Source organism: Prinia subflava, chromosome 8 (assembly GCF_021018805.1).
Source record: "Prinia subflava isolate CZ2003 ecotype Zambia chromosome 8, Cam_Psub_1.2, whole genome shotgun sequence".
Classification (NCBI taxonomy): Eukaryota; Metazoa; Chordata; class Aves; order Passeriformes; family Cisticolidae; genus Prinia; species Prinia subflava.
This window is the reverse complement of record NC_086254.1, coordinates 34,450,286-34,474,644: the sequence shown is the minus strand read 5'-3', so window position 1 is coordinate 34,474,644 and position 24,359 is coordinate 34,450,286. Positions and strand designations below refer to the sequence as shown.

The 24,359-nt window shown below is 58.2% G+C and overlaps 1 protein-coding gene across 3 annotated transcripts in view; it reads left to right on the top strand.

Moving 5' to 3' along the window:
• Positions 1-907: 907 nt before the first annotated feature.
• NECAB3 (N-terminal EF-hand calcium binding protein 3) overlaps positions 908-24,359 on the top strand; it is a 34,676-nt gene continuing 11,224 nt past the window's right edge. The window contains exons 1-5 of one of the 3 annotated variants that reach the window (XM_063402256.1): positions 908-1,644; positions 5,891-5,915; positions 7,190-7,298; positions 13,842-13,867; positions 14,161-14,258. In XM_063402256.1, the coding sequence (XP_063258326.1) occupies positions 1,552-1,644; positions 5,891-5,915; positions 7,190-7,298; positions 13,842-13,867; positions 14,161-14,258 (351 nt within the window). In that variant the 5' untranslated portion in view covers positions 908-1,551. The remainder of the gene's footprint in view (positions 1,645-5,890; positions 5,916-7,189; positions 7,299-13,841; positions 13,868-14,160; positions 14,259-24,359) is intronic. The other 2 variants (XM_063402259.1, XM_063402258.1) reach the window with 2 other exon arrangements.

Here is a 24,359-nt window from a genome sequence, read left to right as displayed (position 1 = left end):
ACTCCAGGGCCACCAAAACCACAGTGGGACCACCTGTGGTCAAATTGGGGCCAACCCGGGGCCAACCCGGGGCCAACCCAGCGCCAACTGAGGAAACCAGGACTTTCTCAGTTCCAACAGTATCCATGGTGGGACCATCTGTAGTCAAACTGGGACCTACTGGGACAATCAGGGCTATCCCAAAGCCAACAGTGACTGCACTGGGACCACCTGTGGTCAAACTGGGACCAATTGGGGCCACAGTGGGACAAGCAGGGCCATGCCAGGGCCAGCCATGACCACACTATGACCACCCATGGTCAAACTGGGGCAGCCTCAGGGCCAGCTGGGGCAACCAGGGCTACCCTGGTGCCAACTGCAGCTACACTGGGACCACCCATGGTTCAACTGGGACCAACTGGGGCCACATTGGTGTGATCAGGGCTGCAGTGGGGCCAACAGCAACCACACTGGGACACCCACAGTCAAACTGGGACCACTTGGGGCCTCACTTAGGGCACCCAGGGCTACAGTGGGGACAACAACGACCACACTGTGACCATCCATCACCAGACTAGAGCCACTCCAGGGCCAGCTGAGGCACCCAGCGCTACTGTGGGGCCAACAGTGACCACACTGCGACCACCCGTGGCCACACTGGGATCAGCTGGACCAACCAGGGCTACTGTGGAGCCAGCACTGAGACTACGGTCACACCGGGACACGGAGGGACGGTCACACGGCCCCGCAGCGGGAGCACACTGGGCCGGCTCCAACCGGGACCGCCCCGGCGCCGAGCGGCACCGGGACCGGCGCGGCCCCGCCCCTCTCCCCTCCGCCAAGCACATTGGTGGTTCTCGGTGCCAATCACGGTTCATGGCCAATCGGATGGCGGCGGGGGAGGGCCCTCCGCGGAGCCAAAGTTGGCTGAGGCGGCGGAGCCGCGGGGCTGAGTCGGGATCGGCGGGGGCGACCTGCGCACGGACCGAGCCGAGCCGAGCCGAGCCGGGCCGAGCCGAGCCGAGCCGAGCCGAGCCGAGCCGAGCCGAGCCGGACTGAGCCGGGCAGAGCCGAACCGTGCCGAGGCGAGCCGAGCAGAGCGGAGCCGAACAGAGCAGAGCCGAGCCGAGCCGGGCCAAACCGAGCCGAGCCAGGCCAAACCGAGCCGAGCCGAGCCATCCTGCGGAGCCCAGCCGAACCACCCCTGCCGAACCGAAGAGAGCCGAACCCATCCCTACGGCACCGCACTGAGCCCGTCCCCGCCGCACCGAGCTGATCCCTACGGCACCGAACCAACCCCATCCCTGCCGCACCGAGGCCATTCCTCCCGCACCAAGCCCATCCCTACGGGACCGCACCGAACCGTGCCCCAAGGCAGCGCACCGCGTCCTACGGCACCGCTCCGTGCCCTGCGGTACCGCACCGGACCCGTCCCTTCGCCAGCGCTCCGTGCCCTGCGGTACCACAGCGCTGCACACCGCGCTCCGCGGCCCCGCACCGCATCCCAGGGCACCGCACCGCTCCCCGCTCCCCGCGCCCCCGGTGCCCGCAGCCCCCGCAGCCGGCGGGACCATGATGTCGTGTGCCGAGCTGCTGGCCGTGTGCCTGCTCTCAGCAGATCGCGGCCCCAAGCCCCACCGCCAGCCGCTGCCCATCTTCCACGACGTGAGTACCGCGGGCGGGACCCCCGCACTCCTGCCCGGCCCCGGGCCCGCCGTGCCCCCCTCGGGGTGGGCGATGGGGTGAGCCCCTTCCCGGAGAACCGGCCCGAGGGATGCGCCGGAGGCTCTGTGTCCGTGCCAGCCCGGAGCTGTGCATGGTCGTGATGGTAAATAACGATGTCGTGTCCTTCTGCTGGATGCTGGGCCTCTGAGCGGCTGGAAACAGCCCACGCCTCATCCGGAGCTGGCTGTCATGACTCCCGGAGCGGGAGCTGTGCCTGGCAGGAACGCTGTGGAAGGTTCCCCGGGGCCGTTCACAGCCATGGGATCCCACAGAGCGTTGCCTGCTGCAGCCCCCGGGTGCAGCCCCTGTCCCTGCCCGCTCCCGACGTGCCGGGATTGTGGAGGAGGATGCTCCGTGCGGGTTGGAGGTCGCCCGAGCATCCTGGCGACTGTGGGTGGCACGGGGGAGTTGAAAATGCAGGTGGTGGCTGTCTCTGTGTTCAGAGATGCTGGCACAGTTCCTCCTGTGAGAGCGGCCGGGGCTCCGGGGCAGGCGGCCACAGCCCCGGCATCTCCCAGGGCCGGTGGCACAGCCCGGGCCAGAGCCCAGCGGCCAGCACCTCCTCCTGCTGCTGTGTTCCGTGTGTTCCTGTGCTCCGGGGCTGCGCCGGGGAGACAGCGCCCAAATCTCCCCGGTGAGGGAGCCCTGGATTGCCGCGTGTTCTCCAGGGAGACGCGGGGACAGAGGCGCTGCCCCTGCCCTGCCGCAGGGCTCAGGAGGGGACAGCCGGAGAGGATTAGGGATGAGGGTTGGTGGTGCCCGGGCACCTGCACAGCTCAGGTCGGTGCCAGCTGTCACCTCCCAGCTGTCACCTCCGCCTTGTCCCGATCCAGGCTCACCCCCGTGTCCCAGTCCATCCCAGAGAAGGGGAGCAGCAGATCTCGGGCAGCACTTTGGGACGGTGAATGCCACGTCTGCTCCAGCCCTGGCATGCCCGGGGAGGCGCCGGGAGGCGCGGCTCCCTCGGCCGTGGTGCTGCCCGCAGCTGCCAGCTGGGGGTCAGGGTCTCTCTGCTCCTGGGGGGCTCGGGCTGCCAGGCTCTCCAGCCAGCATCATTAACCGCACTAATTACTTGGCTGGGGGAAGATGGGCAGGAGGGGGCGGGTGGTGACAGCTGCGTTCAGCTCAGCTCCTCCGGGCACTCGTTGAGTCGCACATCCATCCCTCAGGGTGTCATTAAAGCAATTAAAATGGGAAATGTTAACAACGCCAGCAGCTGCTTTCCGGGTCCTGACGGCTTCTCTTCCTCTGCCCCGTGACTCCTTTGCTCCCACCCTCGCTCCAGAGCTTGGCAGGGTGAGTTCAGTCTCTGCACTTTGGGGTCTGGGCACATGGCCGGTGTCCGGCTGCCCCCCAGGCTGGGCGGGGTGAGCATCCCACGGCAGCGCTGCCCACCACAGACCGCGGGGGCTGCTGCTTCCCCTGGCCCCTGCCTGCACATCTCTGCCTTTGGGAGAAGTGAGGAGGAGGAGGAGGAGGGCTTTGCCCGAGACGCTTTGCTGCAGGCGCGGTACGAACCGCAGTGCTGCCATCGCCCTGTGCAGCATCTCGAGCCTCGGGGAGATTTGTCCCTCAGGCTGTGCCCGGGGCTGGCTCGCTCCCCTCCCGGATACAGGAGCTCCGGTGCCTGACCGCAGCCAGCCTTAGCCTGCCGTGGGTGGATGAGCGCACTGTCCCCAGGGCAGCTGTCCCCTCCCAGCAGCCGCCTGTCCCTGGCTGCCTGGCCAGCAGCCGCGGTGCTTCCAGACCTGCAGGCAGGGAGAAATCCTATAACCTCCTTCCTTCCTTCCCTCCCGGGGTACGTGTGGGGCTCACTCCACAAATAAATGCTGTTTCAGCACCTCTTCCCTCAGTCCCGGTGAGGCTGTGGCTGCTTGGACACAAGCCCAAGGGCTGAGGGAAACATTCCGGGCTCCAGGCAGTGCCCCTGTGCCTCTGAGGCTGCCAGTCCGCCCTGAGGCAAGAGGGGAATTGCTTGTAGGGCCCTCCAGCAGCCACGCAGACCTAATCCCACCCCCAGCCTGGCTTTGCATCCCTTTTCCCTGGCTTTGTCCCAGGGCTGCTGCCTGCACTGGGGACAGCGTTCACCTGCCATGGCTGAGCACGCAGCCCCCAGGGAGGGGACATGGCCCTGTGGAGCACGGCAGTGGCCCTGTGCTGCCTGTGCTGGGCTGGAGCTGCCCTGGGCTCAGGGCTGCAGGCAGTGCCCCTGGCCATTGCGGGGGCTCTGGGGCAGACATGGCCTTGCCTCGGGGACACTCCCAGCTCCCTGCTCATGCCAGGTTTGTTTGTAGCTCCAGCAGCTGCTGTGTGTGCACTGGCTCACCCTCACTGAGCCTTGTGTGTGAGGGAGAGGCCTCCACTCTGTCAGCTGAGGCTCCTGCTGAACCCAGGATGGGCTCACCCCGGGTTAGAGACCTCCTCAGCCCCAGGGGACCTTCCCTGAAATTGTGTTCTCCCTCTGAGCCCACAGACAAACCCTGCTGAGCTACGCCAGCCTGTGAGTGGAAGTGTTTCCCGAATCTGCACCCAGTGCCTGTATCTGGGATGAGTTGGGTGGCCTCTGTGACACCTGGAGCCACAGAGGTGTCATTACATGAGCCATGCCTCCCTCTGATGACACAGAGCTCTGCAGGATGGAGCTTCTCTGGATGGAGGGTCCATGGCAGGGTGGCATGGACATCTGGGACCTATGGGTGGTACTGTGAGACCCCACAAGGAACCCGTTAGCCTGGAGAAGGCTTTGCTTTAAAACCCAGAGAAATCGCCACTGTTAGGGAGCTGCAGGTTCCCATCTCAGCTCCAAAGTGTGCCCAGCAGGTCCCATGTGGTGCTCAGGGAGTGCCCGCCCCGCTCTCCTGCCAGGGCAGCAGCCTGGCCGGCTGCAGTCCCCGCGGGAGGGTTCCCTGACCCCGCGGGAGGGTTCCCTAACCCCGCGGGAGGGTTCCCTAACCCTGCTCGGCCCAGGGCAGCCGCCGTCCCTGCCGCAGCCCGGGGCAGGAGCAGCTCACTTCGTTCAGAGGAGCATCCTCCAAGGAGCTGTCCCTACTCCTGCTTTCGGTCCCGGGGAAGGAACCAGGGAGCTCCAGCACTAGAAGAGCCTCTGCCCAGCTGCAAGCCAGAGGTGTAGGGGGTTTTCCTGGCAGCTCTTACTCTGCCCCCGAGCAGTTTCCCAGGAGATGCCAGGGCTGGATGCGGGGCTCGCAGCGGGGCGGGCGGTGGCAGTGCGGGAGGGGCCGGGCTGGGGGCAGCGGTGCCTCTGCCTGTGCCAGGGCTGCTCCGGGGGCGGCCTGTGGGCAAGAACAGAAAAGCTCTGTCTCCTTGCCCGGCCCTTTTTCCTTCCTAATCTTTCTTCAGACCTGCAGACTTCCTCATCACCCAGGATGATATGACTGTTGCCACACAGGGAATTTTCTGTCCGTGACTCCATTAGGATGTGATGGACAAAACCTCATACGTTTTGGTCTGGGAAAACATTGCCAGGCTTCGGAAGTGAGGCTGTTCCTCACTGGCATCAGCCCCAGACCTTCCAATAATTACTGGTGAAAGAGATCCTGGCAGGGCTGAGCAGCCCCAGCCTTCTCCAGGGTCACGGAAGCCTCATGGTTGGGAATCTGCATTGAGAACCTGAACTGGAGCAGCTCTCCGACTGTGCTCTGTGGCTGAAGCAGTTACAGATTAATTAACTCATCAATAATGAATCACAGTGTGTGTGCACGCCGAGGTGTTGCAGGAAGGGCTGTGCTGAGGGGTGGTTACAAAGCTCAGGGCAGGAGCTGCTCCTCGGTGCAGGTGCTTGAGTGCTGGTGATGCACAAAGTGCTTCCCTACAGACTGGGTTTATACCTAATGTTCTTTCCTTTAAATGGACTGAAAAATTAAACAGTTGCCATCACAAGGATGTAGCAAAGTCCTTTCTGCTTTGCCTTTGTGTTCTCTAAAAGGTGCTTGCTGTGAGTGCCGGGCTCACCCAAGGGCTCAGTGCACTGGAGGCAAGAAATGGGTTTAACCACTGGCAAAGGGGAATTTCCCGGAGCAGCCTGTGCAGTCCCAGCAGCTGGGGCTTCTCCACAGCTCCCTGAGCTCCTGGAGGGGATTTTCCGTGGTGCTGGGTGCTGTCTGGCTCACTGTTCAGCTGCCCTGTCTCCCTGCTGCCGCACTGAGCCCTGTTGTGTTTTGTCTTGCAGATTTTCCGGCGAGCGGACAAGAACGGTGAGTGCTTTGTTCCCGCTGCTGCCTCCCTCTCCCTGCCTGACTCTGGCTGAAGCAGCGTGGCTCATTCCCACTGGGAAGTTTGCCTGAAAGAGGGAGGGTGGGAAATGCTTTTCTGCTTCACCTGGATCCCGGAGCCTGCCCAGGGGCTGGGGAACGGGCTCCCCCAATTCCCCATCCATGCACCACGCAGGACACAGCCCCTTGCAAGCCTTCTCCTGCCCAGGGGCTCTCAGGCTTCTGCTCGGTCCCTCACAGGACTGGATCTGTCTCCGTGCTCAGTCCAGGGTTTTACAGGTGCTCCTGGTTGGGTGATCCTGTTTCTGGGTGCCCCTGGAGCCCCTGGCATTTGGGAGCCAGGCTCTGCTACCCAGTTTTTAATCCAGCACCCATAAACCCAGAGTCCAAAATCACAAGTGGTTTCCCTGAGCCTTCCCACACTCTCTTGGGCTCTCTTCCTTCATGGTAGCTTAGGAGATGCTTTTATAGCAGATCACAATGCAGCCCAGGAGCTGAAATCCTCCACAGAGAGGAAGGAAAAAGCTCTTGAGTCAATGGAGAGCACTTTGATTCCATGAAAATCTGAGGCTGCCCTCACTGTGCTGTTTGTTCTTGGACAGTCTGTATTTCTGAGAACACCACAATGGGGCCTTTTGGAAAGGGCTGAAATTCCCACCTGCAATTCCAGCAGCACTCCTGTGTTTCTGCTGGGTTGGGCTGTCGTTGTTTATGGATGGCATGACAATAACGACATGACTCTCAGCTTACAGCAAATGAAAGCAATCTTTATTTTTCTAAATCTTCTTTTTATACAGTACTTCAGTACAATGAATATAATTGGTCATTCAGAGCCTACACCTCTTTGTAAACACCTTTGCCAGTAAACAAGTTAGAAAAACAACACCTGCTAAAGGTTTTTCACCTCCCAAGGATGGTTTGGATTCCTCCTTAGGATTTTCCCAGACCAGAATGAGAGAGTTGCTGGCTTGTCTTTCTCACAGACTCTAGCAGTGCCTGAAGCCTAAAATCTGACCACTGTCAGTACCCACAGTGGGCTGCTCTCAGGGAGTCTTTCTGCTGGGTTGGTGGGCTGCTCTCAGGGAGTGTCTCTGCTGGGTTGGGGGCTGCTCTCGGGGACATCTGTGCTGTGATTGTCACGCAGAGCACACCCAGCTGTCCCACGCTCCCGCCGCAGGGGCTGCGGGGCGGCTCGCGGGGCAGGGATGCTGCTTTCCACAGATAGATAATTATCCTCCCCTTTTATTTGAATGCAGATGATGGGAAGCTGTCATTCGAGGAGTTCAAGAACTATTTCTCTGACGGCATCCTGAGCTCGGAGGAGCTGTGGGAGTTGTTCAGCGGCATTGACAGGCGTCACTCAGAGTGAGTACCGTGGTGGCACGGAGGGGACGCAGCAGGAGCTCAGACTGCCTGATGGGGGATGGAGGATGTCTGGAGGCGGGTGTGATAAATAGTCAGGGTGAGACAAACCCACCTCTTGCAGGTGCTCAAACCCATGGAGCACCAGCAGCGAGCCCTGGTGCTGAGAGCAGTCAGACATTTGGAGAGCAGCCACGGGATTCACTGCAGCTCCGGAGAGCGAGCAGGCACTGCAAACACCATTCTTTTGTTTTAGAAAATGCAGTCCAGGAATAGCCAGCCTCTGGAGCAGGCTGTGTATCTGCAGGAGCCTGTGGTGGTGTGGGGACACGGCACAGACTGTGCAAAGGCACAGACTTTGCCACTGCTGATTCAGGGAACTGCTTTTCACTTACGTAAGAGCTGCTCTCCACCAAGTGGGCCCGGTGCGTGTGCTGGGGAATTTAGGCCAGCTACTTGTTAAAAAAAGAAAGCCCCAAAAAACAGGAGCAGGAATTGTGTTTAGCTCTGGTCTCCTTGTGAGTACTGCTGCCTAGAGGAGTCTGTTTGGCGCGGCTGGGATTCTCATCCTAGCTTTTTTGGTGTATTTTTGACCTCACTGAGGTCAGGAATTTGGAACCAGCTCTGTCTCAGGGTCCTCTCTGCTCTCAGTGGCAGGAAGAGAACAAAGACCCAGCGCTCATGCCCTGCTAATGGGTGTCACCAGCTCATGCTGCCATGGCCATGTTGTCAGCTCTGTGCCCAGCTGGTTGCTTTGGGTGAGTCTGTCCTGGCACAGGGAGGAGCTGAGTGCTGCTGAATTGCATGGCTGGGGTCTGTCCAAACATTGGGGTGCTGCTGGGGGACAAGGGGCTGCAGCCTTCTCCCAGTCTGAGGGGCAGGTTTGGCTTCCCCAGCACCCCAGCATCTCCTGCACCTCTGACACCCTTGACCAGGGCACAGGGCCCTGCCAGGGTGAGGAAATTTGGGGCAGCCTGAGCTGCACACGCTGGTCCCAGGGCTTTGCAGGGAGCCAAGGCAGTGGCACAGAGGGCCCTTGTCACCCTGAGATGCCAACAGCCACCAAATGCCACCACCAGCAGACACTCAGTGTCACCCCCCACTCAGGACAGGGGCAGTGGGAATGCTGAACTCCCAGTGCTGTTGGAGCTGGGTTTAGTTCCCACTGCAGTGATGGGCAGGGAAGTGGGCAGGTGTTGGCAGCCTTGTGCTGCTTTCTTTGGAGCCTTCTGCTTGGGCTTGTGGGTGTGGGCAGCAGGAGGTGTTTATATCTCTGTCTCTTTGGGCTGTGATCCCAGGAAGTTGGCAGTGAGTGTTCCCTTTCCTCTGGAAATGCTCCTTTCCTCTTGCTCCATTTTGGGGTGATTCTGGAGTCCCAACACCCCTGGAAAACGCAGGCTGCAGTGAAGCTGGGAGCTTTAACCCAGCTCAAAACTGAACAGGGAAGGTCTCCTGCCTTCAGGTTGAGCTTGTTCCATGTGTCTGGAGCAGCTGAGGAGGCCTGGCTGGGCTGAGCTGCTGGGGAGCCATGGCTGCAGCGGTGCCCCCACAGCTCATTAGCTAACGAGGGGCCGTAGCTCTGACAGCGTGGCCATGGCAGCATGAGCTGGTGACACCCATTAGCAGGGCATGAGCGCTGGGTCTTTGTTCTCTTCCTGCCACAGACAGCAGAGGGGACCTTCAGACAGAGCTGGTTCCAAATTCCTGCCTCCAGTGGCTTTCAGCAGATGTGGGAAATGCAGGGTTTGGGGTGTGCAGGATGTGGTGTCATATGAGGGCTATGCTGGTGCCCTGCTGTCCCCATGGTGGGGGCTGGACAGCCCCTCTCCCCTGGGCTTGTTCCTTGCACTGTCAGGAACTTAATATTTCAGAGAGCTGGCCAAAATTTGCTGCCAGATTGAGGAGTATTACAAAGCTGGAAAGCAGCTACAAGCTCTCCAAGCAGATCTGGTGTGCTGCTTTTGTGTCCTGAAGCTTCTGTGATGATGGGAAAGTGTCACCCTTCATCCAGCAGGTGTGTTTGGTGCTGTGTTTGCCACGTCTAGGCTGGAATTTGTGTTTCCTCATCCCTGCCAGCCTGACCCGAGGAGGGGCAGTAACAGAGACCCCCCCATGCCCAGCCCTCCTCTGTGCCCAGCACTGCCCAGACCCACCCTGACCCTCACCCATCCCTGGGACTGCAGCTGCTCCCCTGGGCCCCAGAGTGACAGCTGGGAACAGAAATACTTCAGAGGTCTCCCACATTTCTTGTTCCCTTCCAGAGTGCCCCACGCTCTCCTCTCTCCACCTCCCACCCCTCTGGCTCTGGGGTGGGACGCTGGGGCCTGTGCATCACACACCTCTGCTGGGGTCACCTCAGGTTCTGCATTTCCACATGAGGCTGCTTTTGTTCTGCATTTCAGAACATGGTTCCATTTTGGCATAAAGTATCCCCTCAGTTTAATTCTGTGACATTTAGAAGTTTATGTTGAAAGCAAATTAAGCTCTGGATGGCAGCTGGTGCAACAGCAGGTCCATGGTTTTGTTTGGCTGGTCCAGACCTCCACACCAGCTCTGGCAGTGGCACAGTAAGGCTCATCTTCCTGGAAAAGAGCATTTTCATCCTCTGAAATGTCTGGGTGAGAAGAGACTGATGTTTTTGGAGGTATGAGAGCTCCATAGCTGCATCCAGAACTGCAGGGGTTGAATACCTGCCCAGGGACGTCCTTCTGTCCTACACCTGTTGGGGAAATTTAGAAAAATAAGGTCTGGAATATCCATCTTTCCATGAAGGTGTTTAGGAATTGGGCACAGATTGCTCAGAGCCTTTGACCTGGAGCCACAAGGGGGTGGAAGTGCTGACCTGGTGCCTCCTAAAGTCTCTCAGTGGAAATAACCCCAAGCCTGTGATTGTCTGGAAGAAGGGATTTGAGTGAATTCTTTACTCAGAGACTCAGAGCCGCAGCATCTGCCAGTCCCTGATGATGGAGAGTGCCTGAAACACTCTGTGTCACATGAAATAGGTTTGGAAACCAGATCTGTGATGGCAGTGGAGGTTCCCATCATGATAAATGACAAAAATTAAAATAAAAAATCCCGTCTCCTTTTCTGCAGCTGATTGCTGTTTTCTTGCATAAATTCCAGGCACATTCTGACAAAATCCCAACAACATAATGATGACAAGATCCTCCATCATCAGTTCAGGCTTAATTACAGTTAATCAGTGGTTTGAGCACAGTCAAAATACAGCTATGGGAAATGTGGAGAGTCTCAGGATGAGTGCTTGGGAGGCAGAGGATGGCTCTTCTCCTGGAGTGGGAATGGCAGAGAGGAGCAGAGGAAAGCCTGCTGCCCCTGGCAGCCCTGTGAAACGAGTGTCTTGGTTTGGAAAGACAGGTGTCTGTCAGGGAAAACTGGAGTTTCCCTTGGAATGGAGAATGTAAAACCCCCTGCCTCCAAATTATTACAATTTTGCAATTAGGAGCTTTCAGGCAAAAATATGGGAATAGGAATAACAGTTCTTTACCAGGAATATTAAAAATGCAAATGCAGTAATACAAAAAAAAAAAAAAAAAGCAAACAAACAAAAGTCCTAGAAAACCCTGATGTAATCAGCAATAAAACCTGACACCCTGTTGGCCAGGGTGTTGGAGGCAGTGCAAATAAATCCTCCTGGTGAAACAGATGTGGCTCTGGAGTAGAGATGATCCTGTGGTGTCCATGAGATGAGTCCGATCTTCCTCTGGAATCCAGTGGCAAACAGGCTGCTTGGTGTTCCTACAGCTCAGTTTATATCTTGGCAGGAATGGTTGGCTCCTCCCCCTGGGTGTTCCATCTCCCAATGGATGATGGAATGTGTCAGTCACTGGTGAGCCTCAATGGCCCATTAACAGAAGATATCCCCGAGGGTGGACAGTGGTGGAAGAGATAAGAAACACTGCCCCACCTGGTTTAACAGCTGGGCTGTTATCAGAAGGCATCCACCCTCCTCCCCCTGGAGTTACAAGAGATAAAGGAAAAAAACCCCAAACATCTCCCTAACTGCTTTCAACAGATGAAATAGAATACACATTTTTTGGTTACATAGCCCAAGACAGTGGGTCAGGGTTTGGTGTGCACATTCTGCCTGTGAGCCCCACACAGGGGTTTTGTGTGAATTTCTTCTGGCAGCAGGAGAATGGCCCCAGCAGCCCTTTCTTTGCCTGCTGTGCTCTGTCCTGCCCTGTCTGTGCCCTGTGGCTGCTGCAGGCTGTGGGATGTGGGGAGAGGTTCCCGTGCAGGGCTGCTGATGGAACAGGCTGCCTCAGGGAGGGAAGGGAGCAGATCTTCCCCTGGGCAGCTCCCAGAGCGATGATTTTTGCCACAAGATGTCACTGATTGGTTCAATGTTCAGTGGTTTAGTGATTGATTAGTTAACATTTCTTTTTCAGCAGCAAACAGCCAGGATATAAAGAGTTATTAATAACCTTAGAAGCCGCAGGGTGGGAGCTGATGGCAGCTTTGTCCCACCTTGCTGGAGCTGAGCTGGGAACTGGCAGTGGGTTGAGCTGGTGGCTCCTTGTTCCTGCTGGCAGCAGTGCCAGCCCCAGGTGCTGACTGGGAGCAGTGCAGGAGCCTGGGTGGCGTGGGCATGAGGTGTCCACATCCCCTCTGTGGTGACTTCTACCCTTCCCTCGGGTGGGGCCCAGTGTTTCCCTGCAGTGCCAGCTCTGGGGCAGGTCTGAGGCTGTGCTGGGGATGCTGCAGTGCCAGGGCTCTTGCAGCACTGCAGCAGCTCTGCAGGCTCCAGGCGGCTGCCAGAAATAAAGGGGAAAACTTCAGAAGGAGGGAAACCTTTTTCCAATGTACTGGTGCTCCAAAGCTCAGGGTCTCTGTCCAGCAGAGCTGCCCAGGGATGGGATCAGCAAAGCTGGACAGAGCAGAGCTGGCAGTGTGAGGGGCTGTGGCTTTGCAGGTTTATCTATGTTGAGTCCTGAGGGAAACACGATTTTTTATCCTCTTCAAAAAGTGCCTGCAGTGCCAGGTCAGTGCGCAGAGCCCTGCCTAAATCAGCTCCTGCATGTTAAAAATAGCTGAGCTGAATGCCAGCCCCACAGAGCCCCTCTGCTGCCTGCAGAGCTCCAGAGGCACTCACAGAGCTGAGGGTCTGCAGCCCCCTGCCCTGCCACCCCTCACGCCAAAACATTCCCATCTTTGAACCTCTGCCTGCTGTTAAAGTGCTCTCAGTGGAAGCCCAGAAGAAACTGAGAGACAGAAACCAGCCTTTGATGTCTTGGGAAAAGCTGTAGGAAGATTTTGCCTTCACTATTTCACCTTGAATGGCATTTTGGACAATCCAGGACCAAATCCAGGACAGCGTCCTCTAATTTTACATGGGGATGTTTTTGTCCCTTTGCCCTGTGAGCAGTGTCAGAGGGGGACAGGGTGATGTGGCCATGCTTTCCCACCCCTGGGCAGCAGCACTGCAGCATTCCTTGTGCTTGGAGCCTGGCAAACTCCAGGTACTTCCAATTCCTCCATGTGTGACAGCACTTAAACACTTAAAAACCTCTTTAAAAGCTCTCTTTGGGGCTCTCTTCCACTTTCCCAATCAGGATTAAAAATAGTTGTAATCATCTGGGGGATTTTGAGGCAGCAGAATGCCTTGAGCAGAGGCTGATTTGAATAAATGACATCCTGGGGTCTGTCCCTGCAGGCTCTGGGTGGTGCTGGGCACCGGGAGCAGCTCTGCCTTTGTGGCTTTGGCTGCCTGAGCAGATCCAACAGCACCATGCAGACCCATCCCAAAACCTGCGGCTGTTTTTGAACATTTCCCCCTCCCTGCCCCCCCAGCAGCACCTTTAGCAGCCTGCAGGGACCTGCCCAAGCCCTGCAGGGGTGCCAGGGTGGATCCTGCAGTGCAGTGCTCTCTGTTAGTGACAAGGGGTGGGGGTCTGGCCCCTGCCTCTGGGTTTTTTGAACCAGATCCCTGCTTTAATGGCCTTCAGGGCAGGAGCAACAGCTCTGCAGGGCTGTGGAGTCATCCAACCCCCTGGGAGCCTGCAGACAGCCCCACATCACCTGGGCTCGGGGTGGGAGGAGGAGGAGCAGCTGGAGGGGCAGACGGGAGAGGAGGGGGTCCGGTGCCACGAGGAGGATCTGGGCTGAGGTCAGGGATAAACAAGAAGGAAGCCCTGGCTGGATGCTTCCCACCCTTGGGGGAAGGGGTTGGGTTGAAGAAGCAGCTCCAGTGCTCAGAAATGGGGCTGCCAACCCAGCTGGCCAGCCAGGAGTGTGGGGCATCTCCATCCCAGCCCCACCCTGTTGTCACAGATGCTCTCCCAGCACACTCCAGCTCCAGGAGATGTTGGTGGAGCAGATTTTCCTGCTCCTTCAGCCCCTGGCTGCTGCAGGGGCCGGGCATGGCTCCTGAGCTGCTGGCTCTCAACCTGTGCAGCTCCTGAAAACACATGAACGAGCAGTAAATCCACCGGGACTCAGGACAAGCCCCCAAACCCCTGCTCAGCACCACTGACTGCCCCACACCAGCCCCACTATCTAACAGGAGCTTTTTTGGGTTTCTTGCAGCAACGTGGACACGGAGAAGCTGTGTGGTAAGTCAGGGATACTCCTGCCCTGGAGGGGGTGTGTGGTGGGGCTTGTGTGTCTGACTGGGCAGGGCTGGGTGGCATCGAGGGTCCCTGTGCCTGGATCCCAGCACAGTGAGGAGCTGCTTTTCCCAGGGGGATAGAGGAGGGCTTTTCATTTCAGTCCACGTGGGAGGACGATTCAAGGGGAGGGGAATGCCCCCCTTGCAGCTCTGGACTGTGTTTGGGGGGCAGGAGGAGCAGGGCAGGCAGACACAGAGGTGTTCAGGACCTGACCGTGGTGTTCTGTCCTGCCCCAGATTATTTCTCAGCGTACCTTGGGGAATACAGGAATGTGCTCTCCGCCCTGGAAACCCTCAACGCCGCAGTGCTGGCAGCCATGGACAAAACCAAGTTGGTAAGGACGGGGCCAGGGCAGGGCTGGGGGGCAGCTGGCAGTGAAATTGGAGCCGTGGTGAGCTCAGCTGCTTCTTAGAGTGAAATCTGGGGGCTGGAGGCAGCAAACCCCTCAAATCAATGGTTGTCTGTGCGTGCTTGGCTTGTCTGCAACTGGGGGATGGGGAGGCAAGCCCGGCAAGGGGAAGGATAAATCCAAAGCTTTTGTGCTCTGCAGACATCATCTCCCCCCTGGCAGGGCTCTGGCAGTGGCTGTTCCAGCAGCTCCTTGCAGGGTCCTTGTCTTGGTTTGGAAAGACAGGTATCTGTCAGGGAAAACTGGAGTTTCCCTTGGAATGGAGAATGTAAAACTCCCTCCCTCCAAATTATTACAATTTTGCAATTAGGAGATTTCAGGCAAAAATATGGGAATAGGAATAACAGTTCTTTACTAGGAATATTAAAAATACAAATGCAGTAGTACAAAAAAAACCAAGCAAGCAAACAAACAAAAGTCCTAGAAAACCCTGACACAGTCAGAGATACGACCTGACACCCTGTTGACTGTGGAAGCAGTCCAGATAAATCCTCCTGGTGAAACAGATGTTGTTGTTCTGTTGGAGTAGAGATGATCCTGTAGAAAGGGTCCAGTGATGGTGAGATGAGTCTGGTCCACCTCTGGAATCCAGTGGCAAACAGGCTGCTTGGTGTTCCTACAGCTCAGTTTTTACCTGGGTAGGAATGGTTGGCTCCTCCCCACTGGGTGTTCCATCTCCCAATGGATGATGGAATGTGTCAGTCACTGGTGAGCCTCAATGGCCCATTAACAGAAGATATCCCCGAGGGTGGACAGTGGTGGAAGAGATCACAAACACTGCCCCACCTGGTTTAACAGCTGGGCTGTTATCAGAAGGCATCCACCCTCCTCCCCTCTGGAGTTACAAGAGGTAAAGAAAAAAGAAACATCTCCCCAAGATGAAATAGAATACATATTTTTTGGTTCCATAACCCAAGACAATCCTGCCCACCGACACCTTCTGGGAGCATCCCTGTGAGCCGTGTTGAGTTGTGAGCCAAAGCCGTGTGTTTCTCACCCGGCCCAAACTGTGCCCTGTACAGGGCACAGGGCTGCTCCTGCTGCGGGCAGAGCTGTGCTCACAGCGCCCAGGGCCCGCTGCAGAGCAGGGCCAGGAGGAATTCCTGCTCTCCCAGCCTGCTGCAGGGTGCATCCCTGCCCCGGGGCTCTCCTGCCCCACAGCCTGAGCTGATGGAAGCACTTTGGAGGCTGCTGATCCCGGCTGTGCTGGGCAGTGCTGGGATAAAAGGAAAGGCAGCTGGAGGAGCCCTGCTCAGGCACCAGCAGCCCCTTTTGCACCTGAGATCCCTCAAGGGGGTCAGCTGTGTGCTTGGGCTGGTGCTGGGCCCAGGGAAAACCCTTTCTTTGCCTTGGATGCTTAGTTGGAAGCAGATGAGGGGCAGCAATCATGTGAACGCTCCACTGACCTCTTGGTCAGACAGAGAAGAGAGGGCAGACCAGTCCCACTCTCATCAGAGTGGTGTTTGTGCCTCTGTAGTGTCAGCCCCTCTCTGAGCTTTCCTCTGGCCACAGCCAGCCTCAGCAGTACGTGTGGAAATTCCATGCCAGGAGAGGGAACCTCCTGAAAATACATTTCCTCATTGATTCAGATCCCTGGCCCCACTCAGTTTAATAAATACAAGTCCAGAGGGAGAGGAAGAATCCCCTCCATAGAGCTGTGCTTTATTTCAGTTCCTTTCTGCTCTGCTGTTTTGGGTGATGAATGTGCAGCCATGTATTCCTCCCAAGGGCAGCACAGTCACTCTCTGCTCTGCAGTATCGGTGTGAGGCATTCACTCCCTCCACAGCTTCGGGTGTTCCCTGGAAAAGAGGAGCAGGTTTTTCCTGCTGAAGCAAATTTTGGTGAATTCATTTCTCCACCTGTTTGGATCTGCCCAGAGCCAGGGCAGTGCAGTGTTCCCAGCCCTGCTCTCACCCAGGAGGGTCTGTGCTGAGCAGGTGCTCTGATCCCAGCCCTGCTGTGCCCCAGTGCAGGTACGGATCCTCCTGGGAATGTTTCCCTGCTCTTCCCTGCTGTGCTGGGCTCTGATCTGGGAGGAGGCAGGGGTGGGCAGGGCTCCTGCAGAGCTGTGGGATACCTGCCCCTGCTGCAGGCTGCCAGAGATGATGGATGCTGCATTCCTACCTGCTGGGACCTGAATGTGTTCCCACATTTCTATTTCCAGGCTTGGACTCGAGCTCGAGTTGTGATGGGATTAGTGGGCTGGATTTTAGCCAAAAAAATCTGTGAGCCAGGGCAGAGAGCAGATGTCCCATGTTACACCTGCCCCTCAATTCTTTTGGTTCAAACACCTCTCTGAGGTCTGGGAGCCCCACCTGGCAGAGGAAGTACCCTCAGGGAAGAACCAGATGCATTTTCATCCCAGGGAGCTGCTGGTGCCCTGAGAAAATGGGAGGAGCCCTGCTGAAGGATCTGCAGGCCCTGCCTGTTCTTGCCAGGCTGCATTTACGAGGACTTTGCCGGACTCTGGAGCAGGCAGTGACGTCCAGGCTGGCAGCAAGAAGGAGAAGGAGGAGATCTCTGCCTTGAGCTGTGTCTCAGCACAGCATCTCTTGGTTAGGGCATGATCCATCTGCAGTAGTCCCTTACTGCTGCAGCCACAGGGCTGCTCAGCCCTGCATCCTCCAGGCAGCCACAGCTGCAAGGGTGGAAATGAGCAGGAGAACAGACAGAGAGCCCGGGCAGCTCCGTGGGGGCTGCTCAGACCGTGGCAGTGAGCCACAGCCAGGAGGGAACTAAGGAAATCAAGGCTCAGGGGGAATGTGCCATGGGTGCATTTGGGAGCTGTGGTCTGAGGCAGGGCTGCCAAAAGCCTTTTTGGGATGGAATATTCCCAGCTCTGTGCGTGTTGCTGCGGGCCAGGATACCTGGCATGGATCCCTGGGCTGTGCTGTCTCCTGGCAGGCTCCACATCTGCTTCCATGCTCCTTGTCAGGAGAAACCCTGGCATAAAGTGTGGGAAGAGCAAGCAGGCTCTGTCCTGTGTGACTGCAGGAACTGCAGGAATTTGTGTGTGAGCAGCAAACCTGCTCGGGGGTGTTCTCATGGATCTGCAGGTCAGCAGGAGGAAACCAAACCATGAGGGGTTCCCATGCCTCCACCCTTCCTCATTGGGCTGCCAGGAACATGCTGAAGAAAATATATCTTGTCAAGAAGAGAGGCTTTTTCCTCCACATTCTGTCATTCCCACTTATTTGTAAAATATAACTTGATAGCTGTGCTGTAGTGTGCTAATTACACCTTATTTTGTGGCTGAACTTCATGTTTGCAGTATAATTGCATCAGGGTAGGAAGTGAACAGTGGGAGTACCTCAGAAAACAGCCTGGTGTTTCTCACAGGGGGTCTGTATGCTAAAATCTTTCCATTCTCCAGTGTGCAAACACTGCAAACCCTCACATAAATACCTCTCCAAGCCAGGCAGCCTTATTCATCCTTTGACAGAAATTATGTGGCCACCCATTCCATTCTGTCCTGAGCTTAACTATCATCATAAGAAACCAATAAAACCCCTCAAAAGCAGAATTATAGCAGCTCTTGGCAACTTGGTGATTTTCATCTGGGTAAACAGAGCTGAAATACCAGTGCACGACCAAAATTCCTTGTCTGGTGCTTGCTGAGTTATTTCCTTTGTGACTCCCAGCCACGGGGCTTTGCCATGAGCAGAAAATGCTGTGCTTGCTGAGTTTATTGAACCTCTGGTAACAGAGGGTTTGACCTCTGTGCAATATCTGATGAGAGGATTTGGGGTTTTTGCCCCAAAATGAGGAGTGTGACGGGGACCGGACTTTGGGTTCTTTCTCTCCCCAGCACGAAGTTTTCCAAATTGATGCTGAAAGGTGAAGCAGCCCTGCTGAGGGGTGGTTATTCCCATCCTTGTCCCCAGCACACTCCCCTGGCCGTGCTGTGTTTGACGGGGCAGGAGGCAGAGGGCAGCGCTGCTGTGTCCCCCTGGGACCCTCTGGAGCTGAGCCCCCTGCAGCACACCATGCCCTGGGCTGGCAGGGGGCTTTGGGGGCTGCCACCCCACACTGGAGCCTGTGCCTGTGTGTTTGGGGTGTGGGCACTGCCCTGGGCAAGCTGTGGGGCTCAGGGCAGGCTGAATGTGCTGTTGGTGAGAGCAGCTCTGCTCCTGCCGTGAAACCCCATCCACGGGGGACGTGAGGCTCAGGCCAGTCGGGGGGAAGCTGGGAGGATGGGGAGTGCTGGGAGGAAGGGTTGCTGGCCCTGGGAAGGGCAGTGATCTGCTTGGGTAGCAGCCTCCAAGCCCCAGGCAAGGGGAAGTGTCCGTGTGCCCAGGGCTGGAGGGACACCTCAGAGATGGGAGCACAGCTCCTGGGCCTGCCTGCTGGGGGAAGGGCCCTTGGTGGTGCCAGAGGGGTGATGGGGTTTGGATTTGGATTTTGGGCACTGAAAAGGACTGTGCAGGGCTATGTGTGGGTGAGTCATGTCCCTGCTGTGCCCCCTGGGACTCACTCACTGCAGTGTGTCCTGGGGAGCTTGCGGTGTCTCTGGTTCCCCTTCATGCAGGGAATGAGTCCAGGCTGGCAGGAGCTGGGCAGGCACAGAGAGGCAGTGCTGGCAGGGATTTCAGTGCCTGCACTCCCTGGGGTGAGGAGGGGAAGGGTGGGCAGGGATCCCCAGCCCTGAACTCTCCTGTTCTGGGGCTGTGGGCAAGGAAGGCTTTGGGGGATGCTTGGCTGGGAGAGGCTGGAGATGCAGAGCTGGAACTCAGTTTGCTTTGGCTGCATCTTGTCAGTGATGCTGCCATCCTCTTCCTGAGGCGGGAAAATGAGATTCAATTTCCCACCAGGGATGAAAACCCCCTGGCCCCTGGTGCTGGGGATCTGTGACCAATCTTTGCTGACTCCAGCATGAGCCCAGAGCCTGGGGGATGAGCACCATTCCCTTCCCTTCCCTTCCCTTCCCTTCCCTTCCCTTCCCTTCCCTTCCCTTCCCTTCCCTTCCCTTCCCTTCCCTTCCCTTCCTTCCCTTCCCTTCCCTTCCCTTCCCTTCCCTTCCCTTCCCTTCCCTTCCCTTCCCTTCCCTTCCCTTCCTTCCCTTCCCTTCCCTTCCCTTCCCTTCCCTTCCCTTCCCTTCCCTTCCCTTCCCTTCCCTTCCCTTCCCTTCCCTTCCCTTCCCTTCCCTTCCCTTCCCTTCCCTTCCCTTCCCTTCCCTTCCCTTCCCTTCCCTTCCCTTCCCTTCCCTTCCCTTCCCTTCCCTTCCCTTCCCTTCCTTCCCTTCCCTTCCCTTCCCTTCCCTTCCCTTCCCTTCCCTTCCCTTCCCGCACCTTCCCTTCCCTTCCCTTCCCTTCCCGCACCTTCCCTTCCCTTCCCTTCCCGCACCTTCCCTTCCCTTCCCTTCCCGCACCTTCCCTTCCCGCACCTTCCCTTCCCTTCCCTTCCCGCACCTTCCCTTCCCTTCCCTTCCCTTCCCTTCCCGCACCTTCCCGCACCTTCCCGCACCTTCCCGCACCTTCCCGCACCTTCCCGCACCTTCCCTTCCCGCACCTTCCCTTCCCTTCCCTTCCCTTCCCTTCCCTTCCCTTCCCTTCCCGCACCTTCCCTTCCCGCACCTTCCCTTCCCTTCCCTTCCCTTCCCTTCCCGCACCTTCCCTTCCCTTCCCTTCCCTTCCCTTCCCTTCCCTTCCCTTCCCTTCCCTTCCCTTCCCTTCCCTTCCCTTCCCTTCCCTTCCCTTCCCTTCCCTTCCCTTCCCGCACCTTCCCTTCCCTTCCCTTCCCTTCCCTTCCCTTCCCTTCCCTTCCCTTCCCTTCCCTTCCCTTCCCTTCCCTTCCCTTCCCTTCCCTTCCCTTCCCTTCCCTTCCCTTCCCTTCCCTTCCCTTCCCTTCCCTTCCCTTCCCTTCCCTTCCCTTCCCTTCCCTTCCCTTCCCTTCCCTTCCCTTCCCTTCCCTTCCCTTCCCTTCCCTTCCCTTCCTTCCCTTCCCTTCCCTTCCCTTCCCTTCCCTTCCCTTCCCTTCCTTCCCTTCCCTTCCCTTCCCTTCCCTTCCCTTCCCTTCCTTCCCTTCCCTTCCCTTCCCTTCCCTTCCCTTCCCTTCCTTCCCTTCCCTTCCCTTCCTTCCCTTCCCTTCCCTTCCCGCACCTTCCCTTCCCGCACCTTCCCTTCCCTTCCCGCACCTTCCCTTCCCTTCCCTTCCCTTCCCTTCCCTTCCCTTCCCTTCCCTTCCCTTCCCTTTCCTTCCCTTCCCTTCCCTTCCCTTCCCTTCCCTTCCCTTCCCTTCCCTTCCCTTCCCTTCCCTTCCCTTCCCTTCCCTTCCCTTCCCTTCCCTTCCCTTCCCTTCCCTTCCCTTCCCTTCCCTTCCCTTCCCTTCCCTTCCCTTCCCTTCCCTTCCCTTCCCTTCCCTTCCCTTCCCTTCCCTTCCCTTCCCTTCCCTTCCCTTCCCTTCCCTTCCCTTCCCTTCCCTTCCCTTCCCTTCCCTTCCCTTCCCTTCCCTTCCCGCACCTTCCCTTCCCTTCCCTTCTCGCACCTTCCCTTCCCTTCCCTTCCCTTCCCTTCCCTTCCCTTCCCTTCCCTTCCCTTCCCTTCCCTTCCCTTCCCTTCCCTTCCCTTCCCTTCCCTTCCCTTCCCTTCCCTTCCCTTCCCTTCCCTTCCCTTCCCTTCCCTTCCCTTCCCTTCCCTTCCCTTCCCTTCCCTTCCCTTCCCTTCCCTTCCCTTCCCTTCCCTTCCCTTCCTTCCCTTCCCTTCCCTTCCCTTCCCTTCCCTTCCCTTCCCTTCCCTTCCCTTCCCTTCCCTTCCCTTCCCTTCCCTTCCCTTCCCTTCCCTTCCCTTCCCTTCCCTTCCCTTCCCTTCCCTTCCCTTCCCTTCCCTTCCTTCCCTTCCCTTCCCTTCCCTTCCCTTCCCTTCCCTTCCCTTCCCTTCCCTTCCCTTCCCTTCCCTTCCCTTCCCTTCCCTTCCCTTCCCGCACCTTCCCTTCCCTTCCCTTCCCTTCCCTTCCCGCACCTTCCCTTCCCTTCCCTTCCCTTCCCTTCCCTTCCCTTCCCTTCCCTTCCCTTCCCTTCCCTTCCCTTCCCTTCCCTTCCCTTCCCTTCCCTTCCCTTCCCTTCCCTTCCCTTCCCTTCCCTTCCCTTCCCTTCCCTTCCCTTCCCTTCCCTTCCCTTCCCTTCCCTTCCCTTCCCTTCCCTTCCCTTCCCTTCCCTTCCCTTCCCTTCCCTTCCCTTCCCTTCCTTCCCTTCCCTTCCCTTCCCTTCCCTTCCCTTCCCTTCCCTTCCCTTCCCTTCCCTTCCCTTCCCGCACCTTCCCTTCCCTTCCCGCACCTTCCCTTCCCGCACCTTCCCTTCCCTTCCCGCACCTTCCCGCACCTTCCCTTCCCTTCCCGCACCTTCCCTTCCCTTCCCTTCCCTTCCCTTCCCTTCCCTTCCCTTCCCTTCCCTTCCCTTCCCTTCCCTTCCCTTCCCTTCCCTTCCCTTCCCTTCCCTTCCCTTCCCTTCCCTTCCCTTCCCTTCCCTTCCCGCACCTTCCCGCACCTTCCCGCACCTTCCCGCACCTTCCCGCACCTTCCCGCACCTTCCCTTCCCTTCCCGCACCTTCCCTTCCCTTCCCTTCCCGCACCTTCCCTTCCCGCACCTTCCCTTCCCGCACCTTCCCTTCCCTTCCCTTCCCGCACCTTCCCTTCCCTTCCCTTCCCTTCCCTTCCCTTCCCTTCCCTTCCCTTCCCTTCCCTTCCCTTCCCTTCCCTTCCCTTCCCTTCCCTTCCCTTCCCTTCCCTTCCCTTCCCTTCCCTTCCCTTCCCTTCCCTTCCCTTCCCTTCCCTTCCCTTCCCTTCCCTTCCCTTCCCTTCCCTTCCCTTCCCTTCCCTTCCCTTCCCTTCCCTTCCCTTCCCTTCCCTTCCCTTCCCTTCCCTTCCCTTCCCTTCCCTTCCCTTCCTTCCCTTCCCTTCCCTTCCCTTCCCTTCCCTTCCCTTCCCTTCCCTTCCCTTCCCTTCCCTTCCCTTCCCTTCCCTTCCCTTCCCTTCCCTTCCCGCACCTTCCCGCACCTTCCCGCACCTTCCCGCACCTTCCCTTCCCTTCCCGCACCTTCCCGCACCTTCCCTTCCCTTCCCTTCCCTTCCCGCACCTTCCCTTCCCGCACCTTCCCTTCCCTTCCCTTCCCTTCCCTTCCCGCACCTTCCCTTCCCTTCCCTTCCCTTCCCTTCCCTTCCCTTCCCTTCCCTTCCCTTCCCTTCCCTTCCCTTCCCTTCCCTTCCCTTCCCTTCCCTTCCCTTCCCTTCCCTTCCCTTCCCTTCCCTTCCCTTCCCTTCCCTTCCCTTCCCTTCCCTTCCCTTCCTTCCCTTCCCTTCCCTTCCCTTCCCTTCCCTTCCCTTCCCTTCCCTTCCCTTCCCCTTCCCTTCCCTTCCCTTCCCTTCCCTTCCCTTCCCTTCCCTTCCCTTCCCTTCCCTTCCCTTCCCTTCCCTTCCCTTCCCTTCCCTTCCCGCACCTTCCCTTCCCGCACCTTCCCGCACCTTCCCTTCCCTTCCCTTCCCGCACCTTCCCGCACCTTCCCGCACCTTCCCTTCCCTTCCCGCACCTTCCCGCACCTTCCCTTCCCTTCCCTTCCCGCACCTTCCCGCACCTTCCCTTCCCTTCCCGCACCTTCCCGCACCTTCCCTTCCCTTCCCTTCCCTTCCCTTCCCTTCCCTTCCCGCACCTTCCCTTCCCTTCCCTTCCCTTCCCTTCCCTTCCCTTCCCTTCCCTTCCCTTCCCTTCCCTTCCCTTCCCTTCCCTTCCCTTCCCTTCCCTTCCCTTCCCTTCCCTTCCCTTCCCTTCCCTTCCCTTCCCTTCCCTTCCCTTCCCTTCCCTTCCCTTCCCTTCCCTTCCCTTCCCTTCCCTTCCCTTCCCTTCCCTTCCCTTCCCTTCCCTTCCCTTCCCTTCCCTTCCCTTCCCTTCCCTTCCCTTCCCTTCCCTTCCCTTCCCTTCCCTTCCCTTCCCTTCCCGCACCTTCCCGCACCTTCCCGCACCTTCCCTTCCCTTCCCTTCCCTTCCCTTCCCGCACCTTCCCGCACCTTCCCGCACCTTCCCGCACCTTCCCGCACCTTCCCGCACCTTCCCTTCCCTTCCCGCACCTTCCCTTCCCGCACCTTCCCTTCCCGCACCTTCCCTTCCCTTCCCTTCCCGCACCTTCCCTTCCCGCACCTTCCCTTCCCTTCCCTTCCCGCACCTTCCCTTCCCTTCCCTTCCCTTCCCGCACCTTCCCTTCCCTTCCCTTCCCTTCCCTTCCCTTCCCTTCCCTTCCCTTCCCTTCCCTTCCCTTCCCTTCCCTTCCCTTCCCTTCCCTTCCCTTCCCTTCCCTTCCCTTCCCTTCCCTTCCCTTCCCTTCCCTTCCCTTCCCTTCCCTTCCCTTCCCTTCCCTTCCCTTCCCTTCCCTTCCCTTCCCTTCCCTTCCCTTCCCTTCCCTTCCCTTCCCTTCCCTTCCCTTCCCTTCCCTTCCCTTCCCTTCCCTTCCCTTCCCTTCCCTTCCCTTCCCTTCCCTTCCCTTCCCTTCCCTTCCCTTCCCTTCCCTTCCCTTCCCTTCCCTTCCCTTCCCTTCCCTTCCCTTCCCTTCCCTTCCCTTCCCTTCCCTTCCCTTCCCTTCCCTTCCCTTCCCTTCCCTTCCCTTCCCTTCCCTTCCCTTCCCTTCCCTTCCCTTCCCTTCCCTTCCCTTCCCTTCCCTTCCCTTCCCTTCCCTTCCCTTCCCTTCCCTTCCCTTCCCTTCCCTTCCCTTCCCTTCCCTTCCCTTCCCTTCCCTTCCCTTCCCTTCCCTTCCCTTCCCTTCCCTTCCCTTCCCTTCCCTTCCCTTCCCTTCCCTTCCCTTCCCTTCCCTTCCCTTCCCTTCCCTTCCCTTCCCTTCCCTTCCCTTCCCTTCCCTTCCCTTCCCTTCCCTTCCCTTCCCTTCCCTTCCCTTCCCTTCCCTTCCCTTCCCTTCCCTTCCCTTCCCTTCCCTTCCCTTCCCTTCCCTTCCCTTCCCTTCCCTTCCCTTCCCTTCCCTTCCCTTCCCTTCCCTTCCCTTCCCTTCCCTTCCCTTCCCTTCCCTTCCCTTCCCTTCCCTTCCCTTCCC